Genomic DNA, 22,197 nt, shown 5'->3' with positions numbered 1-22,197 from the left:
GTAGCCTACATGCCCATCAATGGATGAAAACTAAAGAAAATGAGGTATATAGACACAACGGAGCACGAGTTGGCCATAAAGATGAGTTTGAGTCTTTGTAGGAAAATGGATGCTCCTCCAGTCCATAGTACTAAGTGACATGAATCAGACACAGGATGAATATTGCATGGTTTCTCTTATATGAGAAATCCAAAGTATAAAGAATTGAAAGAACAAAATAAGACATAGGTAATAGATGAAAACAGGGAGATGGACTTTGTGAAGCTACGAGGGGTATCTGGGGATGGGAGGCAACAGGAGAGAAGGGAGGGGAAGCAGCAATGCAAGGATTAAGATGTTACATGTGTGTGTACCAATTCCTCAGGTGAATGTATTTATTATGTGTTCCAAATACATACTAATAAAAACTTTAGAAAACAGGAGGGGTGTGACTGGTGCTGCTTCCTATAAAACTGGCTCAGGCATCAGCTCAGCAGAATCCAGGACCCTGCGCATAGTGAGGTGGTCATTTACAGATTTTAATCTTCTAAGTTCCTAGATGCCTGGCCATTGGTCATCTTCTACATTCCTTTTCATTATCAGATGATTTGGACAAACTGTCTGACATGTGCAAAGTCACCGACACCTGCTAGGTTAAGAAATGAACCGATTTTTTTTAAAGTAGGCATTCGGAAAGGTGATGCGAGTCACAGTGAACATTTGTGGAGCACATTTGTGGAGTTACTCAGTCAGTCAGTGCACCACTGCAGCTGGTGCCTTAATCTCTTACCTCCCAGTTGCTGGAGCCAGGATTCACCCCACTAGGGTGTGTCTGCCTGGGTGGACAGCAATGGCACCCCATCAGCTCCCATATGGTCCACCTGCCTGGCACCATGTTTATGCTCATAAACACTCTTTCCGCTGCCGCCAATGACTTTAAAGTGGGCTAATGCACAGTTCCCACAGAGGGATTCCATCTTGCCAGGGTGTATCATTCAGCCAGCCTGGAGGGGCTCCATGGGACTGCTCCTCTGTGAGATCCTGCTGCAGCCACAGGGAGCCTGAGTCAGGGTGTGGCCCAGGCATAGCTGTGTGTGTGTGTGTGTGTGTGTGTATGTGTGTGTACACAGATGGGCACAGATCGAACAAGGCTGAAACAAGGAGAAGCCACGTCACTGATATAGGGGAATGTTGGCTTTAACACACACAATCCATACCACTGGCGTCTTAACTGTCGTTGTTTTACTTGGTGTCATTGTCTTACGTGTTATGAGTAAATTTTGGAACCAATGTATGTCCCTGAATTACAGAGGTACTAGTTACCATTGTCATTTACTGATTTCTGTTGCCATGGCTTGCTGTAGACTCACTGCAGTGAGATGTGGTATTCCGGGCCAATGGCTTTGACGCAGAGAACCTTTCTGCTAAGCTGGAGGTCGGGGAATCCTACTTGGGAAAGTGGGTGTTTTTGCAGGCTCCCTCAAGGGGAGTGACTGCTGCTGAGGGTGCGGTGGGATGTGGGCAGGAGGCGGGCAGTGCAGAGTCCCTGGGCAGGGTTACTTTCATTTTCCGGGGCAAGGATGCTTCCCAAGCCCACCTCCCTCCTCCGCCAGTGCTGCTGTGGCGTGCCAAGTCAGAGTGCTGGGTCCGAGGTGGATCTCCTGTGCCAGGGGTGGCGTGCGCCACTTGTGAGTGTGCCCGTGAGCTCAGGAAGAGCCTGAGTCCCTCCCACGGGCACACTAACTGATAGGTGACACGGGTCCCACCACAGAGCAATGTCCCCGCGCCACTCAGCTTGCCAAGCCCGTGCTGTCCCTCAGCCCTCTTCCCCCAAGCGTGGCTACAGCTCCTTCCCGGCCCCGGCCCACCGTGTCAGTCCTGCCCCTAGTGCCCACTCAGCACCTTCACCTTTTCCTCTCCAGCATCCTCCTGTGACCAGGAGCACCAGTCTGCGCTCGAGGAGGCCAAGCAGCCCAAGAACGACAACGTGGTGATCCCCGAGTGCGCGCACGGCGGCCTCTACAAGCCGGTGCAGTGCCACCCATCCACAGGGTACTGCTGGTGTGTGCTGGTAGACACGGGACGCCCCATTCCTGGCACGTCCACCAGGTAATGCACAGCTGCGGGAAGATGGGGTGGGGGCTGGCGCGAGGACCAGAACGTGCCTGTTATGCCAGGGTGTAAGCCGTGTCCTCTATCCTCTGTGCCTGGGTGGCCTTTAAGGGCACATGACTTCAGTGTCCCAGAGCAGAGGAAAGTGTGACTGGAGGTGACCCGAGCTGACTGGGCTGCAGCAGAGGCGCACATAAGCCACACTTTTAGGCAGGGTTGGCCAATCCGACTCCATGACGTGGAGAGCACGGCCACCTCACGGCACATGCGCGTTGAGGAAGCTGGGGCTCTGAGTGCCGAGGTGGCTTCTACAGAGCACAGACGTTTGTGAGATGACCCTGACTTCCTCTCCAGTGCCTGGACACGAATGTTTTGACACTTCCTAAATTATTTCTTCCGATTTTCCAATATAACTGCCAGATATGTAGGCAGGAGAGCGGGTCTGGGTAGCCTCGGGCTCCTGGAGCTCGGGTAAGCAGCACACGCAGGCTCCCTGGTTTCACATCTCCAGACCCCCTTTCCCTGGGATGCTCACCTGGGAAGCCACAACGCACTTCTGCAAGGGGTGGGCGTGGCACAGGGTGTGGGAACAAGAACGTCCTGGGACAGAGGCAGCACTGCCTTCTAAGCGGCATCTCTGGGAACCAGCCCTTCTGCTACCCTGGCCTGTGCTCGTTGCTGTTAGTGCAGGTCGGGCGTCTGCTCACAGCACAGGCCTGCTGTGCTCGGCTGCCCGCTTCTCCGCAGCAGAGCTGAAGGGTTGCTGGCAGACGTGTTCTCAGGGAACGCCGTGTCCTCGGGGAAAAACAAGGAAGAGCCTGACGCTCAGAGCCAGACTCCTCACCCTGCATCCGAAGTGCTGGGATCAGCGTTTATAACGGTACCCTGAAGAACCTGTAAACACTTTCTAATGTGACTGACTCAGAACAGAAAAGCCCTCTCTCCCCCATCTACCTGATTTCACTCTGCACAGACCGTGCTATTTCCTACCAGAAGGGAGAGGCTCAGGCTCTCTTCTCCCCGGGTTTGCCTGTAGGAGAGAGGAAGTCACTCTGTCTCTCTCTCTCTCTCTCTCTCTCTCTCTCTCTCTTTCTCTCTCTCTCTCCCTCTCTCTGAATGAAGAGGTTTATTAGGCAGAACTTAAACTACACAAGTACACACTCAAAGAAAATAGAGTGCAGGCTCTCAAAGAGAGGTGTATTAGAGTCGAACTGGGAATATTTATGTATTTTGGGTAGTGGAAATTGATTGTATAGTTTTCAAAATAAGTGATCTAAGATGTTTTGCCTAAAACATTCATTGAAACCTTTGAATCTGTTTGTCCTAAGGCCTTGAATAAACAAGCAGGAATGCTAAGCTGAGGAAATGGAGCCCCCTAAGGTGCTGGCTGCATTCTTCCTTGTGTCTGTTCACTCATTCCCTCACTCAGCACAAATGCTGACGGTCCGTGGGGGTCCGGGCCATGGGACCTACCTGAGCAGACAGGTTTCCTCTCTCGCGCTTCTCCCTGCTGGGACAGTGGCTGGGCACAGGAAGTCCCTAACCTCGCCCGGGCTCAGGGTTTAGCAGCTCTCACTCTGAACAGATGAGAATGTCTGGGGATCCCACCAGTCCACAGACAGCCAGAATGAGCCTGTCGCCCTCCCTGCTCTGCCGCTGGCAGCTTCCCGGCTGGCTCAGGGCCGGTTCATGCCATGCCTTCTAGAAGCATCCTTTGCAACCATGGGGATATATTTTGGAAGAAGAAAGGCTTTCTCCTTTCAACAGAAAGGAAAATTCTCCCCACTGACTTGGTGAACCTCCCCTCTTTCTACTTGGTGGAAACATTGCTGTGCCCCTGACCCAGGCAGCCCCAGGCCACCAGGAAGGGGGAGGATGCTCCTCATGGAGCAGTCGGTTGGGCCTGGGGTCCAGTCTAAAAAGTCTAGGTTTTGTGTGAAAGAGAGAGGCCTCCGTGGTGTCTGCCGCCCTCAGGCCAGAAGATGGCAGATGCAAAGGTGGGGTGGCAGACAGCACAGCAGTGGGGTGCTGGCACTCGGGCTGGGCCCACAGACCTGGATTACAGGTGGAGGGTGGGAGTCTGAAGCCCTGGCAGGCTGAGCCTCGGGGAAGGGCCATAGACAGGATGCATTGTATCTGGAAAGCAAGGGAGCAGAGTGGAGGGCAGAGCCTTCTGTCGGCCTGCACCAGGGCCAGTGTGGGACCATCCAGGAGATGCGATGCTGAGACACTCCAGGCTCTCTCATTTCTTCATTTCTCTCCCAGCAAATGTGCATAGATAAGGCCTAGGGAGGAAATCGATCGGGTGATGACAAGTGATTTGGAGGGAAGTGAATGGTTCTCGGGGAGGGTCTGTGGGCTGCAGTTTGAGCACAACAGCCAGGACCCTTGCAGGCTGACTAGAGCGGAGGCCTGCAGAGCTGGGGAGCAGTGGGTAGAGAGCCTACTGGGGTGCATGATTCCCCGCAGCACAGCGGGGCCCAGCAGTTTCAACCATTAGCTCTGGAGCAGCTGTAGGTATTAAGTAGAGAACAAGAAGACTCCAGACAGGTGTGCACTGCAGGGACTGGGTTATGTCCCTACAAGCTCAGAGATGCAGCAAGCTCAGTTTCGGCTGATGCTATTTGGCTGATGCAATGTTGAAAAGGACAGAGTCTCTCAGTCGGCTCTGACATCGCCTTGTGTTGGCTTTGTCCTCAGGCAGGTTCTGTTCTTGGTCATAGGATGGCGATAGCGTATCTGACACCTCATCCACATGCCACAGTGCACCCAGGAACCTCCCTCACCAAATCTTTTCTAGAAGCCCCTGGCAGAGTCAATTAATAGATCACTGCCTGCCACTGGGCCATACACCCATGAGAAAGGGCGTGTTGTACGCTGACCTGAACACGTCCAGGAAGGCAGAGTGTTGGATGCTCAAGATCATCAGAGCATGAGGTAAGCTGCAGTCAACCTCCCCATCACCATTCCTGCCACCCTGGTAACTGGGTATCCTATCACAGAAAGCCCCTTGCACCGATGGATTAAAAAACCATTTCTCACCTACATGCCATTTACTCACTGATTTCCTGGAGTGAGGAGTCCAGGATGATACATTATGCTTGCGTTTACAGTTGGGTAGAGAGCACTAGTGTTCGCTCTCCTCACTCTCCACATAACCCAGTGGGGAAGCAAATTTAAAAATTCAATAGAAGTCAAAAGGGTTGCATACTGAGTGCTTTTTCATCTGTGAGCTGGCTCTGCTTCCTCACTTGCATGAAAAGGAAGTGAAAGACCCTCATTGGTTAGGCTGCAGGCAAGGTCATAAGTACTGGCACCCTACACCACCCAAGCGCAGAGCATTTTCCAGCTGGAGCATCTGGGTCTAGGCAGGAGGTGGGGCTAAAGCTCCTGTCCCTGCTGTTCCCCTCACGTCTATGCCAACATCCACATCTCAGCCACAGCTTGCCCTAGAGGAGGAGGGGAGGCACCCATGCAAGTCTGCAGTGCGAGGCCTGGTGGAGTCCAGGCTGGAAGGACGGGGTGGGTTTCAGCTTGGAAGGGGCTGCTGGTGTCAGCACGGAGCAGGTGGCTTACTGCTACTGGGAGTGCACACTTTCCTCTCCAGGACAGCAGATGCAGGCTTTGCCCCTGCCATGGGCCTGGGGGCTGTGCCTACCCTGCAAAGGGCAGCACCTGGGCCCGCCTCCAGAGCCCTGGCCCTCGTCTCAGTGCACACGGCACGTGGCTGGAAACTGCCCTTCTCCCTGGCTGTCAGCCTGGGCTCCGATGGCATCCAGACATTCAGGAGGAGTCCCTTGTGCCTTACACAAACACATTAGAATAAACGCTATTTAACACTGTGGTGATGGGTGTCAGAGCCAAGTTGAGCATTTTTAGGTAGGGATTACTTCTTGAGATTACTGTTCCTTATGCATTTAGCATCTTCTATCACTATTTAAAAGGAGCAGAATGCCCTCACTTAACTATACACATATGCATTTGTCTGTCAACATCAGTGGGAGAACTCTTAAGATGTCTCAGTCCCGAATTTGGAGCCAAACCCAAATGACCCTCCAGGGTGGCTACTCCCTAGTCAGGAAGATCTCGTTAGGGGATCTAGACTAGGTTAGAAATGACACCTCTCTCTTATCACCCATGTAACTAGTGGGACCTGAAGGGCCCCTGATACGCTGCAGAGTCCCGTGGGGCAGTTCTTGGTCTTAAGCATAGACCATCCCACACCCCATGTGGCCCTCTGATGACCTTAGACAGGCGCCCACTCCTGGTCAGGTGTTCCACCATGAGTCCACTCCTCAGCAAAACCAGGACACTCAGCCACATCTCATTTGCATCAGCCACATCTCACGGGCCCCCGGCTGCAAGAGGGTCCCTGTCCATTCTAATGCGGGTACAGTTCCCATCTATTCCAGCCCTGTAGACACTGGCCTGAAAGAAAGTTCTCTCCCCTCCACATGCCCATGTTTTCCTAATTTAACCTGTGCAGTAAAAGCACAGTCTAGTAACTCTTGGCAAGCAGGCTTCTTTTGCATATCCTGAGTGCTTTATTTTATTTTATGTTATTTTATGGTACTGGGATTGAACCCAGGGTCTTCACACTGAGCTATAGCTCCAGCCTCCCCCAACCCTCTTTTATTTTGAGACAGGATCCAATCACTAAGTTCCCCAGGTTGGGCTTCAATTTGCAGTCCTTCTGCCTCAGCCTCTCCGAGTGCTGTGATGATAGGTGCATGCCACCACACCTCTCTTCTGGGTGCATTTGGATTGCTTATGTTCAGGTTGTAGTCCCAGATGCTTCGCGATGAGCCCGCTGTGTCCAGACTGTACCTGAGTGTTCTGCGCAGTCCGATGCTGGACCCTCTGCCTTCCCAAAGAACCCAAGTTAATGGCTTTGGGGTACAATGTGAGCATTCGTTTGCTGGTGTGTCAGGGGCTTTGTAATTTCCACGACGGAGTTTTAGAAGGTCTTAAGAAGACTGTGAGTCTAGGAAAAGAGTTCTCTGCAGTCAGAGGTGCTATGCCGGTGGCAGGGAGGCGGGGAGGCGGGTGGAGGTGAGGGTACTGGCTCTCACCATGGGCTGAACTTGCGGCTGGGACTGGCCGGGGCCATCGGGGCCACCAGAAGAGAGAGGCCTTAGAGAGCGTCAACAGAGACCTTTCCGTTCCTGCTCCCTCCTGTATTTGGCAAACACCTAAACGATGAAACCTGGAGATCCGAGGTGGTGTCTACAGAGTGTGTGTGACTCCACGGCCCTTCGGACAGGAAGAAAGGAAAGAGAGCAGAGGAGAGGGCAAGTGTCACGGGACTTCGTGTGGCCTGGAAACGTGCTGGCCCCTGGGGGCCTCCGGGCTTGCTCCTGAGACAGCAGCCTCTGCGTCCTCCTGCCCTGACCTCAGTGCTGTGCCAGACCAGGTGACCTGGGCTCTGTGCCCTGTCCATCACTCGCCACATGGCCAGACCCGGCACTCAGAGGAGCGGCCTGGCAGGTTCAGTGGGTGAGGTGCTGGTAGGACCACTCCCACGGGGAAGATGGAGCTGCAGCCGCCGGGGCTGCCCAAGACCGCGCGGCATCCTGCGGCGTGGCCGGGGACAGGCTGGGGCGTGTTTCCCACAAACCCTGTGTCCTCCAGAGTGGGGCTGGCAGGGAACGCCCCGCCGCAGGGTCCCCGTCTCCTGGGAGGGAGCTCCCCGATTGAGCCCATCCGTCTAAAAAGCACTCTTGGAAGCTGGCTCTGCAGCGAGTGTCAGCACAGAAGCGGGGAGGACAGGGGCCCACGACTGGTGCCCGTGGGCGCCGCCCACTGTTTCGAGCGTGTCCTCGCCTGGCGGCCAAGACCTCTGCACTGCAGCCCTCCCCTCTGTCTCTGTGGCCAGCGGAGTGGCCGTGGCGAGGAGCTGTTGACTGGCATCGCGGCTGTGACAGGCTGCCCTCTGCGTGTGGAGCAGAGCCCTCAGGCAGGGGAGCCCCAGCCACCCAGGACTCGTGGTTTCACACACACAGGGTGGGGCCAGGTTGCTTTTTTTTTTTTTGGTTTTTCTCCGGTACCGGGAACCGAACTCACGACCTTGCGCTTGCCAGGCAGGCGCTTTGCCGCTGAGCTAAATCCCCAGCCCCTAGGTTGCTTTTCTTGTTTTTAAAACACTGGGACAGGGGCTGGGGATTTAGCTCAGCGGCAAAGCGCCTGCCTGGCAAGCGCAAGGTCGTGAGTTCGGTTCCCGGTACCGGAGAAAAACCAAAAAAAAAAAACAAAAAACAAACAAAAAAAAAATAAAACACTGGGACAAACTTTTGTAGTTTTATGAATATGATGAGAAAGGCATTGGTGCTTAAGTAGTGTAGCAGTGTCAAACTCTGGGCCTGAGGAGAACTTGCCTCCTTTCTGAGGGCGTGGTCCGATCCAGAGCAGTGCGTGCATGCGGCAGGGCTCACTTTTCATACGACTGAGGAGCGGAAAGGAGGGGTGGGTGTTGGCACCTGGGACCACCATCAAGACTTCAAGAACAGATCGAAGACAGACAGGCCAGGAGAGGAGCCACAGTATCTCCCTTCTGTCGCCTGTGAGAATGTTTCTTCCATTCACGGCGCACAGAGAGTGACAGACGGAACCGAACCATGGGTGCTGTGCCTGGAGGATCAGCCCGAGTCTGTGCCACAACCTGGTCTGCGAGTGCTTTGCAGATGCATAGGAAATGGAAGAAACCTGTCTCTGGGGCTCACACCAGCTGATTTCTCTCTTGTCCCCTGTCACCCCCAGGTACGAACAGCCAAAGTGTGACAACACAGCAAGGGCACACCCCACCAAAGCGCGGGACCTGTACAGGGGCCGGCAGCTGCAGGGTGAGTACTGCGGGTGGGTGGCCGGGTGTGAAGGTGTGGCAGGAGGAGGACTTTGCTTCTCGGGGGCTGGTGGAGGCCGGCCTCCTGCTGCTGCACAGGGCGACCTGCTCCGCGCAGACGCAGGCGCTCGTGAGTAAGGCATGGGCTGCTCCTGCAGTGCTGTCAGGCGTGGCTGGTGAAGTAGGAAAAGCCACCAAAGGCAAGGGCGAGATGAAGCACGTGAGAGCAGAAAGAGGCAGGGTTACTCTAGAGTCAGTGTCACCACAGTGGAGCTCTTTGGTGCTTCTGAAATACAGCACCAAAGGACCCTTCGTTTATTCTACATAAAAGAAAGCAGCAACGCCAGTGCCACCGCTGGCACTTTTAACACTGAGTTAACAGCCGGAGAAACTGCGGATTCATTGTAAGGAGCACGAACTCAGTCTTTGAATCGGTGAATTCAGCTGCAAAGGGTTATTTGAAATTTTCCAGGAAAAGTTTAAATGTATGATTAAAAAGGCTTTGGCTAACGGGTGCTTCATGGAAATTCTGTGGCATCGGAAAGCAGCCATGTGTTTGCGATCCACCGGGACGCTGCTAGGCCTGAGCCTTTCCCTGAAACAGTACCCTCCGGGACAGGTGAGCTCAGGCTGCAGACGCCTCAGGCCCACCACAGGCCCTGCTCAGAGCCTGCCATGGCCGCTGGTCAGAGGCAGAGCCGGCGTCAGGCGTGAGCCCAGTGCTGTCAGTAAAATGCTTCAAAGCCGCTTGCTCTTTGATCCTCTTTTTTTCTCTAAACATCTCCAGATGGTGTGTGTTTAGTTAAAGTCAAAGTCTCGGAGACCATGGAAATCATTCCAGTGTCCCCCATAGAGTGTACCTGTTTGATCCTAGCCTTACACAGTCTGGATAAATCTCCTTTAGAAACTTCTGTTACTTCTGATAGTACATGTCAACTTCTGGTTGACGTGTACTATCATTGATAGAAAGGCTTTTCAGTTTTAAAAAGTGAAGATGCGTTTCTGTTCAGAAACAAAGACAGAGAAGACCAGAATACCCACAAGAGATGCATTCTTCATTTATTCATTTCCTTATCTGCTCAACAGCACTGGGGATGAAAATACCTAATACTGAGGAAACGCAGATGTCAAGGCGCAGTAGGAAAGGAAGAAAATGAAGCTTTTTCTATCAGCACTGAGCAAAATCCATGGCATCCACGCCCTTCCCTGCCCAAAGGCTCTTGATGGGGGGTTTTCCTCATTCCCCAGCTCTGTGCCACCCCGGGAACGTCCTCCTGAGGCAGGCTCCAGGAACCCACTGTTGGCATTGTTTTTATCACACTCCTTTCCCATGTGGGAATGATTAACTTGCTCTCTGTGTCAGGAATCAGGCTTCTATCTGCATTTTGGAGGACACAGAGATGGGTAGGTAGAAAGATTCGTGGAGATGAGGGGAGCCCCCCAGCAGCCCCCAGACGGAGGCCTCAGTCTCTGTGATGCTGTAGTCTACCTGCCCTAAGTCACTGAATTCTGGTGTAATTTCTTACCTCAGAAGTCAGACTTCAGTATTCCTGGAAGATATGTTTCTGGAGAGGAAATAATGAACTCGGCCACGGCTGTTATGTGGAAAGCCCTCCCTGAGCATTCGCTGGTTTATGCTGGCCTTAATCATGTCACATAATCCTCACTCTGTCTTTTTGCCTCCAGTCCCCTTCCTTAAGGGTCTAGGACTTATTTTTCTCTTTTAATAGTGCAAGACTTCCTGGCTCCCAAGCCAGTACTTCATGTGGTTTTCACACATGTACGATGAAGGTAACTCACTATGGCCCAGCGAAGTTCCGCTCTCAGTTAGTCAAGAGCAGCTGCTACTTTCTCCTGTAGGAATGACTTCCTGTGGGAAGGCCCTCCTGTGGGAAGGTCTTCTAGAGGTACTGTGGCCAGGATTCTTGATTTGAAGATGGCAATGGTCTCTTGTCAGGTAGGAGTAGCTGGCCACATGGCTACAGTTGGTCTGTCTGAAGTCAGACACAACATAGGGAGTTGGTGCTGGCTTGGGACAAGGTCCGCATCAGAGCCATGGCAGTCATGCTCCTCGGTCACAGTGAGGGAGAGGGACCATCAGGTCATGTGGAGTCCACCTCCCACCTCCCACCTCACCTGACATGAAGCCCAGCTTCTATGGCTGGGGCAGTTCAGAAAATCCTGCAGTTCCAGCTGCCTGCCCACTTCTAAGATGTTTGGGAGTGTGGTATTCATAGCCGCTTACTCATTTTCATTATCTGGAGAGAGTCATCCTTATTAGGAAACAAGCCCAGGGAGTTTGCTGGAAAGTCTGAAATGAAGACTATTCTTCTGGAGGAGAAATTTTATTTCCAAAATAATGCAGCGCTTGGATAGGCGAACATGTGAAGTCACACAAGGCTGTTGTATCCTCTTAGAAGGCACAGCTTTGGTCTTAAGATTCTGTTCTGAGTTTCAGCTCTGAGGTTCTTTATTTTCCACACTGAGTTAATAATATTCCCTGCAAAGCTCATTTTATGTTTTCTGGGTGGCACTGGGGGTTAAACCCAGGGCCTTCACTCTGACTCACATCCCCTGCCCTTTCTGTTTATTTATTTATTTTTTTATTTTGAGACAGGGTGTTGCTAAGTCACTAAGCTGCCCAGGCTGGCCTCAAACTTGGGATCCTCCTACCTCAGCCTCTCTCGGCCCTGGGATTAGAGGCTTACCCCACCCCACAGGCTTTGCCTGGGAGTTTGCTGGCTACCAAATATTTATTCATACCACACATAAGATAATTAGTGTGTGTTCTGGCCCATGCCAATCAAAAGTAGATGGTAAGCAAATCTTCAGAGGCCAACACTTCTGCAAATGGAGCACAGATCAAGACCTGGCCGCACAGGTCATACACTGGAAACTGCACTTTGTTCCTCAGGTTTCCTTGCCGGGCTGTCCTGTTTCCTGAGAGAAGTTAGGAATTGAGCTAGTGGAGAGCCCAAGAAAAGAATCAACCGCACCTTCTCCTTCTGCAATGTACCTTGCTTTACTGTGGCCGTACCTCTCCCTGGCGCTGTCTAGATGGTATCATAAGCAGATACCTACCCCACACAGCCTCAGTCCTCTTCCTGTCCTCCTGTGCCTCCTCCTGGCTGAAGGGCCGCGTGCGCCTGTAGGGTAACCCTGTCCATCCTGGGCTCCCGTTCTCCCCAACTAGGCCCCCTTTCCTTGGTGTCCTGGCCTTTTGCGCTGTCCTTAGGCGTCAGGATCCTGGAGGCACCTTCCCAGCCACTGTCCACTAGTGTCCGTCCACGGGCCCCCCACAACCAGGGCTGGTGATGTCTTGTGAAGCCTTGGACTCGTGGCCTCTGCTCTGTGTCTGATGTGGCCCCTCAAAGGGAGAATGGAGGTTTCTAGCATCTCCACCACCTTCCTGGAGCTCCCCTGAGGCTGGGCATGGGAAGGGGCCTGCGTCCCTTTCCGAGCCACATGTGACTGTTCTGTATGGAGTGACACTGGCAGGTTTCGATTCACTGACATGTGTCTTAGATAAAAGGGAGTCATGTTGTGGGGGGCTAACTGGGACCTGGGATGGGGAAGCAGGGCACAGCCCACTGTTCCTTACACACAAGACCTTGTAAAGCTGACCCAGGAGGAAGGGGCAAGAGCATTTTTCTCCGAATGCATGCTGGCGGCCTCCAGAATCCAGCTACGTAAGCCCAGTGCTCACCTTGGAGGCCGCGGGAGCTCACTCTTTAGAACTTTTGTTTCTCTTTTCTTTATGGAATGTGTTATGCTTTTATTGCTCAGGCAGACCTGAGACTTTTGGGCTTAAAGTATCCACCTGCCTCAGCCTCTTGAGCAGATGGTGCATAGGCTGGCCCAGAACGCCTGGCTCACAGACGAGCCCTTTATGGAGGACAGAGGCAGGTACAAGACCAAGTCACACGAAGGTGCCCGGGCACCCACACTGGGATGGCACAGCCAGTGCTGACCCGTTTCCCATCACAGAGGAAACATCAGCCCGTGTGGAGCTGGCAGGAGCAACTCGCGCTGGAGACTATTCAAGGGAAGTCAAAATAATTTCTTTTTATGGCTTGGGTTTTATGAGTCCGCATAACATGCGCCGATCAGATGATTTTCATCTTTCCTAAGTAAATACGACTGTCTTGGCCTGCTCTCAGGTGCAGCATTAGTTGGACACACAGGCTGGCCTCCCCTCTCTGCGGGCCTTTGGCCCCACCTGCCCCACACGGGGGAAGCAGCTGCCATCAGAATTATATTATCAGGCTTTCATCACGGTGCGGCTCACTTCCGTCCTGGTGACGGTGAGATGGTAGAATAGGCCGAAAGCGTCCATGAGCAGATCAGTCTCAGGAGGAATCTCCTCCTTTCACGCTGTCCTCAGGTGGGCACATGCCATGATGGCCTTCTGCGGATGTCACCCTTCAGCTCAAGTCCCACGGGCAGGGAGGTGATGGGTGAGAGGCGTCTCAGGGTCCTGGGAAGCATGGGAGGGCTCATCCCCAGACCACAGCTGTGCGCTGTGTCTCCTCGTGGTGGAAGGAGGACATGTATCACAAACATGTACTTCCAAGTATGGTACACCCTTCTCTCCAGGGTGGTCGAACAGCTCTGTCCACCTGTCCTTGCAAAGTCTTGGGCCAGCGCCAGGGCCCCTCCCTAGCAGGCCCTCTGTGACAGAGTGAGGCCACAGTCAGAGCCCTGCGGCCTCCGGAGCAAGGACGCCCTCCCTCAGGTGACCACAGCATGACTGTGGTTTGGACTCTAACTCCCACCTCAGGCCTCCTCCTGGACTTGCCAGCTGTATTTTAACACCATTCTGAATTGCTGCAAAATCGACTATGAGGTCAGGTGTGGTGGCCCATGCCTGTAATCCCAGCACTTGGGAGGCTGAGGCAGGAGGATTGTTGTGGGTTTGAGACCAGCTTGGGCTGCAAAGTGAGCTCAAAGGCAGCCTGAACTGCATACCAAGACCTTGCCTCAAAAAGATGAAAAAGAAATCCATTCTGATTTCCTGGAGCAGCATAAACTGACCAGAGCTGCGTTGGTGCCCGATGCGGAGTGACTTGCAGATGCTGGCTTCTGGCTTTGCTGCAGGGAGACGGGGCTGGCAGGTGGCAGAGAACGGTTCTGCAGCTTGAGGCTGCACTTGTGCTCCAGGTTTCTCCTTAACAGGTGCTCGTGTCCATTTTTCTGCTGATAGATCCAATGCAGAATGCACGGACATGAGGCTGCTGTACTTCACCTGAGCTGGTGAGGAGGTACTGGTACCCGGGGATACACGGTCCTCAGTGCTAGGAGCATAGGCATCACTCTGCAGCGTGGGGCTGGCTTCTGTCCTCTGCTCCCCAAGCAGGCACAGAAAAGCGCTCTGTCGCGTTCCTTCTGTGGGGCCAGTGTAGGAGGTTAGCAGCCACGAGCAGGCTGTGAACCGCAGAGGACTTTGCTTTGTCAGTCCTGGATGGCGTTGTACTTAAAGAACGTTAGGTCACGAGCTTGGCTTGGCTTCTGGGGATGGCAAGGGTGCATTCCAAATGCCGGTGCCTGGGGCAGAGTCCTGAGCCTTCATGATTTTATTACTGGACAACTGAACCGATGAAATTAAATCCGTGGATGGATGTCACTGCCCACCTTCTAGAGCACCATTGCCCTTTGGGGGAGAACATGGCAAAAATGGATCATTAAATGAGCTTTATTGGTCCATGGTAGCTGCAAGTGGAAAGCCAGATTTGAGAGTCACCCTGAGGCTTGCACCCCAGGGCCTCAGGACAGTACGGCCCCACCCCGGGGGGAAGGTGAGATTCAGAGGAGCAGCTTTGACAGAGTCACAGTCCCAGGGGACGGGTGAGGGCCTTGGCTGTCACCAGAGGGCCCAGGGAGGCGTGCTGCGTGGGGACTTCCATCTCCTCACAAGAGAAAAGTTGGCAGAGTGTGTGGCATGTGAGGTGATTGCTGGAATAGTGAGTTCAGTTCGTGATTCTTTTCCACTTTTAAGAGAATGAGGAGAAGTTGGAGAGGGATTGGAGGAAGATTATAGGAATCAGTTATTCACAGTAAAACAAGAACAAATAGGACAAGCTAAGGAAACAAATGTTTTGCTCCCCAAAACACAGAGGAGGGATAACAAATGCAAACTGCAAATTTTAGGTTGCTTGCAGGGACGCACTGGCCAACTTTCCCATTCGTTAAGGCCTTGCCCCCCACGTGTGTACGGGAGCTCCGAGGCTCTTTCCCCACGGACTCCGCTGCGTACAGGGAGTTTCCTGCTCGTCAGGATGTAGCTGCTGAAGGTCCAGAGAAGGCTCAATTCCCAGAACTCCTGAGTGTGTGGTAGCAACAGGACTTCGAGGAGGCGGGATGCTGAGGGGTCCTCCAGGCCCCTCACAGACACCGACTGTGGGGCTGCTGGCGGCGGGGTCATCTGAGATCTGGGTGTAGCCACCCCTCCCATCCCTCCTTCAGGAAGTGGGCAGGTTTGCAGATGCTTCTTCCTGCTTCTTGTACCCATTTGTAAAGATAGCTCAGGGGCGGCAGGGCCGGCTCTGTGCCGAGTTCGGAGGGTCGGCGGCAGGGTTGATGCACTGCTGTCACCATCATGCGCTGCGTCCTAATCTGCGGAGAGAGGGCCCCTCGTGACCAGCAGTGGCCCCAGAGGAGCTGCATTGTGGCAGGGAGCCCAGAGTCTGAGTGGCAGAGTGAGAAACGGCAAGGAAAGAGTAGCAGGAGCAGGTAAGAGGACAGGTGACCTCACAGCAGGACCGGCAGGGACTCAGAGACACCGGATGTGGGCGGGACACTGATAGACCAGGCTGGCTGCGGGGCCAGTACACCTCTGTTCCCGAAATATGGTGCCTGCCTCAGACCCCTGAACGTGACTCCCTGGGGGAGGTCACAGCAGGAAGACAGTGCACTGTTCTCCACTCCATAGACCCTGGAAGCTAGGCTTTCTGAAATAATACTGCCCCACCGGTCACTAAAAATGGCTCCTTTTTAAAACAGATTTCAAAGTTCCTAAGATTCATGGGCTCCATTTCATTTCTTGATTCCCAACCTTTGAGTGCAATAAATATCTTAATTTCAAGAAACCCGGGAGTTTGCCAAAGTAGCAGAGGCCCAGGATTTAGTGAGACAAAAGTGGGCACAACCAGCATTGGGTAAAGCATCGAGAGTCTAGGTCTAGGCCAGCACTGTGACTCAGCAGAAGTCCTTTCAGAGGAAATATGACTTGTGTTGGTTTTATTGTCTCTTTTGAAAGCATATTTTTGAATCTCAGGGGCCAAATAAAAATTCCCTAAGAGAGGAGGAACGTTATCAATTACATCAATACAGTAAAATTCTGATTCATGTGGGCTTGGTTGCTTTGAAAGTTATGGTTATGCAGAAGAGAGATGGAATAAAGTTTAGATCTATATTAATCCTGCAGAAGTATCTGCCAGACAAATTAATATTGTGAGCAATATTTGAGACAGCTTAAGTAACTTAAGAACAAACTGTCCTCATCCACCACCAAATATGTCAAATTTGTTGGTAAACAATTACTGGTTTATTACACATGATTCCTATCTCTTTATTAAAGCAGTTTATCTAAAATAGTTAACCACTTGAAAAACCTTCCAAGTATGGTACACACTTGAAAATACTAAGTTTGCCTTTCATTGACCTACAACTCGATTTTAATAATGTAGGCCTTCCTCGTCTCTAACTGGGTTTATGGAGGATCTACCATGGCCAAATCAAGACCCTTCTGTGATACAGGGCACATGGTAATTTCAGTAAATGGCCCAGGCAGAACCTGTTACCAGTACATGCACACTCATGCACATACCCATACACAGTATTTGTCTCCACACAAGGCTCAGACTCCTGAATGAATGCAGGGATGTGAATCTCTCTCAGCCACCCTGCTTTCTTTAGGTATTCTGAGACTATTCCCCTCCCACTTCAGGGTTTCTGTATAGAATTTCCTCCTGGCAGCAAGAGGATGCTGAGGGCCTGCCCTCATTTTGAGGTTCCCATAGGCTTAGGCTCTGGGAGGGAAACAGGACTATGGAAGCTGATACCCTAAACCCACCTCCCCTGAGTGTGTGGGAATCCTGCCGCTAGAGAGGTGACAGCTTAGCACATGGAACACTGGCATGGTGTGTGTGTAGAGGATGCCAGCCTGGCACCTGGCTCTGCAGGCTGGAGTTGAACTCCAGAGATGCTGGGGACATGGTCTGAGCTAAAAGTTGGTCTCAGCTTGTATCTAGTTTTCTCAGAATTGAAGTTTCTTTTTATGACCTTTGCTTTATGTAGTTTTTTTTCACATTCTCTTTTGTACGTATCAAAAATACAAGGAATGGTTCAAAAAACTACTGCAAATGTTAAATCTTTAACATTTCATTTTAGTGAAAGACCTATTGCCATTAAACTCCCTCAAAATACTCCACTCTGAACATACTTATCCCATTGTTTTTGTCACTTTCTGAAGCAGTTCTGGATATCCTCTTTCATGAGTGTCTTTAGTTGCAGTGTCATGGTCATCTTGTCCAGAACCCACTTAAAATGTTTAGCTTTCATGATCATTTTGACTTTGGGAAAGAGCCAGAAGTTGGACAGTGCCAGAGGCAGAAAATAAGGTGATGAGGACATATCAGTGTTTCTATGAGTCTGTCTTCCGGTTGGATGGCACTCAGCAGCAGCATTGATGTTATTGTTGATCATACCTAGTAACGACCCTCACAAAGGAGGACTTCCAGAACTGCTTCAGGGAGTGAAAAAGCACGAGGGAGGGAAAGTAAGGAGGATCAAGATGGGATATGTGTATGTACCAAAACTCCAAGATGACTGTATTTGTTACATATCACAAACATGTACTAAACATTTTTTTTTAAGCAGCCAACAAAGAAAGTGGCAAGAATGATCAGGTAAATGTGTTTGAGGCTCGAAGAACTATTTTGAGGAGGATTAATGGCCGTGTGTCTTTCACTACAATACATTTTGTAAATTTAGGTAAGCACTGTGTACTTTTTATCACACCTCATAAATAGTGTGTGCTCAAATCTAGTAGCAAGTACCCAGCCACATGTCTGCCTGTAGGTTTTGCACACTCTGCCCTGGAGACTCTGATTTTTCTTGGGGTCTCTGTGAAGACAGGCAAGGGCATCCTGCCGCACTGAGCAGACGAGCAGGCTGTGTTGTGCGCACCACCTGCCTGCTCTTCCTCGCCCTGCTGGGTACACGGCCCTGCTCCAGGGAGGCCAGCGCGTTCGCAGAGCAAACAGACAAACTCGGAGTATCCTCAGCCCTCCAGGCCAGCGGCTTCTGGGGAGGTGGTGAGCTCTGTGTTTGGCCTTGGAACAGCCAGTCTGGGCTGCTGGGCCTCTGGGGTGCTGTCCTCCATCTGCCTTCCTACAGGGCCGTGCAGACAAGTGCTTCCTTACGGAGAGGACTAAACCCGAATCCAAGCAGCCCTGCCAGAGACAATGTATGAGCATACAACATGACATCCTCACTGGAGAGCAGAACGTTGCAGGCACGGGTTAAAAAGCCCCTCAGTGCTAGGCAATTGGCTCCTTCAGAGACACTTCAGACCTTCAGAGACCTTCAGAGATGCTAGCACTGTGTGCAGTACCAATGTACCTTACTCTTCTGTAGGCCCGCTCCGATGATACAAGGTCACCCGGACAGCCCAGGACATGGCTGCATTCATATGTCCATCCTGGTAAAACTTCAGAGCCGACGGTTCCCAGAGAGCCCAGCGGGGTGATTTTTCAGATGCAGCAGCAGCGATGTGGGTTTGGCTCCGGTGCCAGAAGCTTTCAGGGCCATAAAAGGCAGCATTCAGGGCCATAAAAGGCCATGTGTCCTGCTCTCTACTCCCCCCAGAAGGAGGTCAGTCACTCTAGGACTTACAGTTATCATTTACTGGTGCACAGGTGGCCCTCAGGCCCAGCCTCTCAGCATACCTGCTGCCTACGTGTGTGTCCGAGGCCAACTGTCTGGAACATCACCAAGCGGTTGTACTGTTCTGAGTCCACCATCATCACCAGCATTTCGGGTCACAGCTGAAGATTTTTGTCTACACCTACTCGAAATGTTTTTAGGCTCAGTGACAGTTCTGGAGTCCAGGACTTTGCCCAGTTCTCGTGTGCTCCATAGGATCCAAAGATCATCCTCAGAGCCGGGGCCTGCTTGCCATCTCTGCAGAGATGTGTCTGCAGAGTCCACCTGGGATGTGTCTGCTTAGGTTTTTAGTTCAGGTAACTTCCAGGAAAAAGCTCCTCGTTTAGTCCGCCTCAGAGAAGAGACGTCCTCTAGGCCTCAGAGTCTGAGAGGGACGGGACAGTTATCATAATCTAGCCCTAGAAAAGCACTGACAGAGAACTTGGGTGAAGAGACGTCCCCATTTCCTACCCCTTGGAGTAGCAAATTTGGGATAGCTGCAGGTCCAGCTCATATGGGGCCGCCTTCTTCCTCCAGTAAGGCTGGTTGGACCAACTGGGGTACTGCACGGGTGTACAATTACAGCGCCTGTATAAACTGTCCCCTGAAACTGGAGTGTTACTTGTCCAGGCAGGAGGGAGCCACAGTGCCCCCCTCTAGAGAGCATCACGTCAGGGAGACACAGGACAGTATCCTCTCCCTGTGTATGATCTCCTGATTTACCAACCCATGCCATATTTCAAATTTCAACTCTGTTCCCCCTTCCTGTTGGCTGGAGAAGTCAGATGTGTGGCTCTGTCGTGTCAAATGTGCATTCTGTATATTAACCAAATCTTACTGTCTGCCCGGCTTTTTAGTCCTCATTCTTTCTACATATCGATTTCCTTCCCATTTTAAAAAATTCCTGCCGTTGTGACAGGGTGGACGGTGGGAAAAGTGCTCAACCTCCTCGTGGTACTGAGTGAGCAAATACTGCAGGCAAGGATCCTTGCATCACAGAGTAGCCTGCCTGCCCACCTTGTCCGGGGGACCTAGAACCATAGCCCGGCTGTGCTGTAGTTGGAAGTAATAAAACCATAGCACACAGCTGGGAGGAAGAGCAGGTCCACCCCAGAGGTCATTGTTTGTGCTGCTGGCCGCGAGCAGAACACTGACGAAGAGCCGTGTACTTCAGTAACAGGACTCCTGAAAACCACAAGACCCCAGCGATTCTGACAGCTGCTCAGTTGTGGAGGAGGAATTAGACTGAGACTCGTTCTCCTCTCCCCTCACAGAGGGGTTGGCTGCTTTGCGGCTGTGTTAGTGCCCAGTGGCTGTCGCTTTCTGGCAGCGTCCTCTGAGGAAGGGCAGCACGGTGTGGCCGGCAGGAGGCCCCACTGCACCAGAGACGCCTGCGTACGGCAGGTGTGTCGCACCTCTGCCACCTTTCTGCAGAGGGGACATGGGGATAATGCATCCTGCTCGTGAGGCAACATCCAGTTTCCTCTGGGGCCAAAATTTAGCTATTCTGTAGCTGGTTCCCCAATAAAAATCTAGGGTTGTAGAAAATATTTCTCTCATAAATTAATATAACCTGGACAACTATCAACAAGCACCGAAGCATTAAGTGAAAACATTTCATTCCAGAACAGGGCTGGATTTCTGTTTACCTGTATCAGTCACAGTTGGTGACTGCCCGTTTAAAGGAGTCTATGGGGCAGCTCCGTGGAAAATCCATAGGAGATAATAAACAGACTCGGCCTTACAAACAAGCAAAGCGTGGAACTCAGAGAAATAGGCTGTTTGAAAATGTGGAACCAGCAGCGTCTAGCCAACGTAAATTGTACACTTGTTTGTACATATTCCTTCTCACAAGCCCCACTTCTTCACCCATTTGTTCATTTAGTCAGGTTTCCGGAGGGCTCGATGAACGGTCCCTGCCCTCAAAGTAGAGCCCTCCATGAGTGATGTGGACGGTGCTGTTCGCCCCGCAGAGGTGCTCCTGTCTGGGCCCTTCCTTAGCCTCTCACTTGGTTCCTCGAAAGGCCATTTAGCAAGGCATCCCTCTGGGGCATGGCTCCCATCCAGCCCGTGTGCTTCTGCAGTCTGCTGTTGGAGCTTACAGCCTCCTGCTCTTCGGCCAGCTGATGAGGTTGGGCAGACACAGCCCCATCCCCAAGGGCACGACGGGTCAGCAGAATCCAGGACAAGCCCCGAGCAGAGGCGCTGCCTTTGCCTGTGGACGGTGGTGAGGAGGAGCAGACCACATCTCCTTACCTCTTCTCCAGGGCGGCCGTGGTTTCCCTGGCCCTGTCTGCTGCCTGACTTTGAAAGGAGTATCCTCAGGGGCTTGATCGTATGCATCTTACTGCGCTCGCTACTGGTGCCTCCGGCACATGAGACTAGTCCCCACCCACTCTCAGAGATCACAACAATACCGTTGTCCTTTGTCCAAGCTTCATCACTGACATCCTGATTTCATGTTCTCTGACATATCTTCAGCTGCCCTGTAATACCTCAGCTGTTCCCTCTGGGTTCTTCCACACTGGAAAGAATCAAGGTAAAAAGAATGCTGCAGACATGCTGCCCTTGCTGCCTTCTGATCACTCCCTCCTGATTGCTCTCACATAGCTCTGGGTTTCATGCCTGACATCGTCAGGGGACAGCGTGGTGTGCAAAGCTTATGCCTGAGATCTGGGCTCCAGGAAGTTATATAGTTGGTCTGTTGTCACCTGAGAATTTTCAGTATGGATAAGATTAATATATTCAGATCACGAGGCCAGAGCTTCTGTGAGAAGGAATCCACAGAGCCACGCACCACTCGGTGTTTAACAACATGTGCACAGCCCTGGAGAACTCCGGAGATGTCAGGAGATAGGACTAATGGTCAGGCCCTTGTCAAGCAGACGCGATGCTAGGTGGGTGGTGGACTCTGGACAGGTGAAGGGCAGCTGGGAGCTGCGTTAGGGCGGGGTTCCCATCACACTTCCAGTTTGGGATGAGCTCAGGAGGCTGGGTTGATGGTTTCCTCTAGTAGCTCTCTTGTTCTTAAAGACTTGTAAGGTAGAAAAAAGGCAAAACAAAAACCTTTTCCGGCAAAGTCGTTTCACACAGTTCAGAGCCGAGTGTATGAGGATTCACACTGGTATGTCACGGCCATTGGTGTGAGGGCTTTACGGACCAGGGAGGTTCAGGCCAGGTGAACTCTCTCAATCTCTGAGAAAATGACCTTTGAGACAATTTATTAAGAATGAGGAAGATATGAATTGGTGAAGAATAGACGTTCTTCCAGGGGGGAGAAACATTTTGGGTGGCAAAGCAGAGAGAAGAGCTAAGGATTTGCAATTAGTAAAACCAAGAGATGT

General features: G+C 52.0%; 1 protein-coding gene across 1 annotated transcript in view; it reads left to right on the top strand.

Annotated features, from left to right (window-relative positions):
* Smoc2 (SPARC related modular calcium binding 2) overlaps positions 1-22,197 on the top strand; it is a 92,388-nt gene that overhangs the window by 52,704 nt on the left and 17,487 nt on the right. Inside the window, exons 9-10 of the mRNA XM_005377922.1 lie at positions 1,902-2,088; positions 8,848-8,930. Of these exons, the coding sequence (XP_005377979.1) occupies positions 1,902-2,088; positions 8,848-8,930 (270 nt within the window). The remainder of the gene's footprint in view (positions 1-1,901; positions 2,089-8,847; positions 8,931-22,197) is intronic.

The sequence above is a fragment of the Chinchilla lanigera genome, unplaced genomic scaffold (assembly GCF_000276665.1).
Source record: "Chinchilla lanigera isolate Chin_1 unplaced genomic scaffold, ChiLan1.0 scaffold00010, whole genome shotgun sequence".
NCBI classification, from domain to species: Eukaryota; Metazoa; Chordata; class Mammalia; order Rodentia; family Chinchillidae; genus Chinchilla; species Chinchilla lanigera.
The sequence above is the reverse complement of the archived record's forward strand: the minus strand, read 5'-3'. Positions and strand labels throughout refer to the sequence as shown.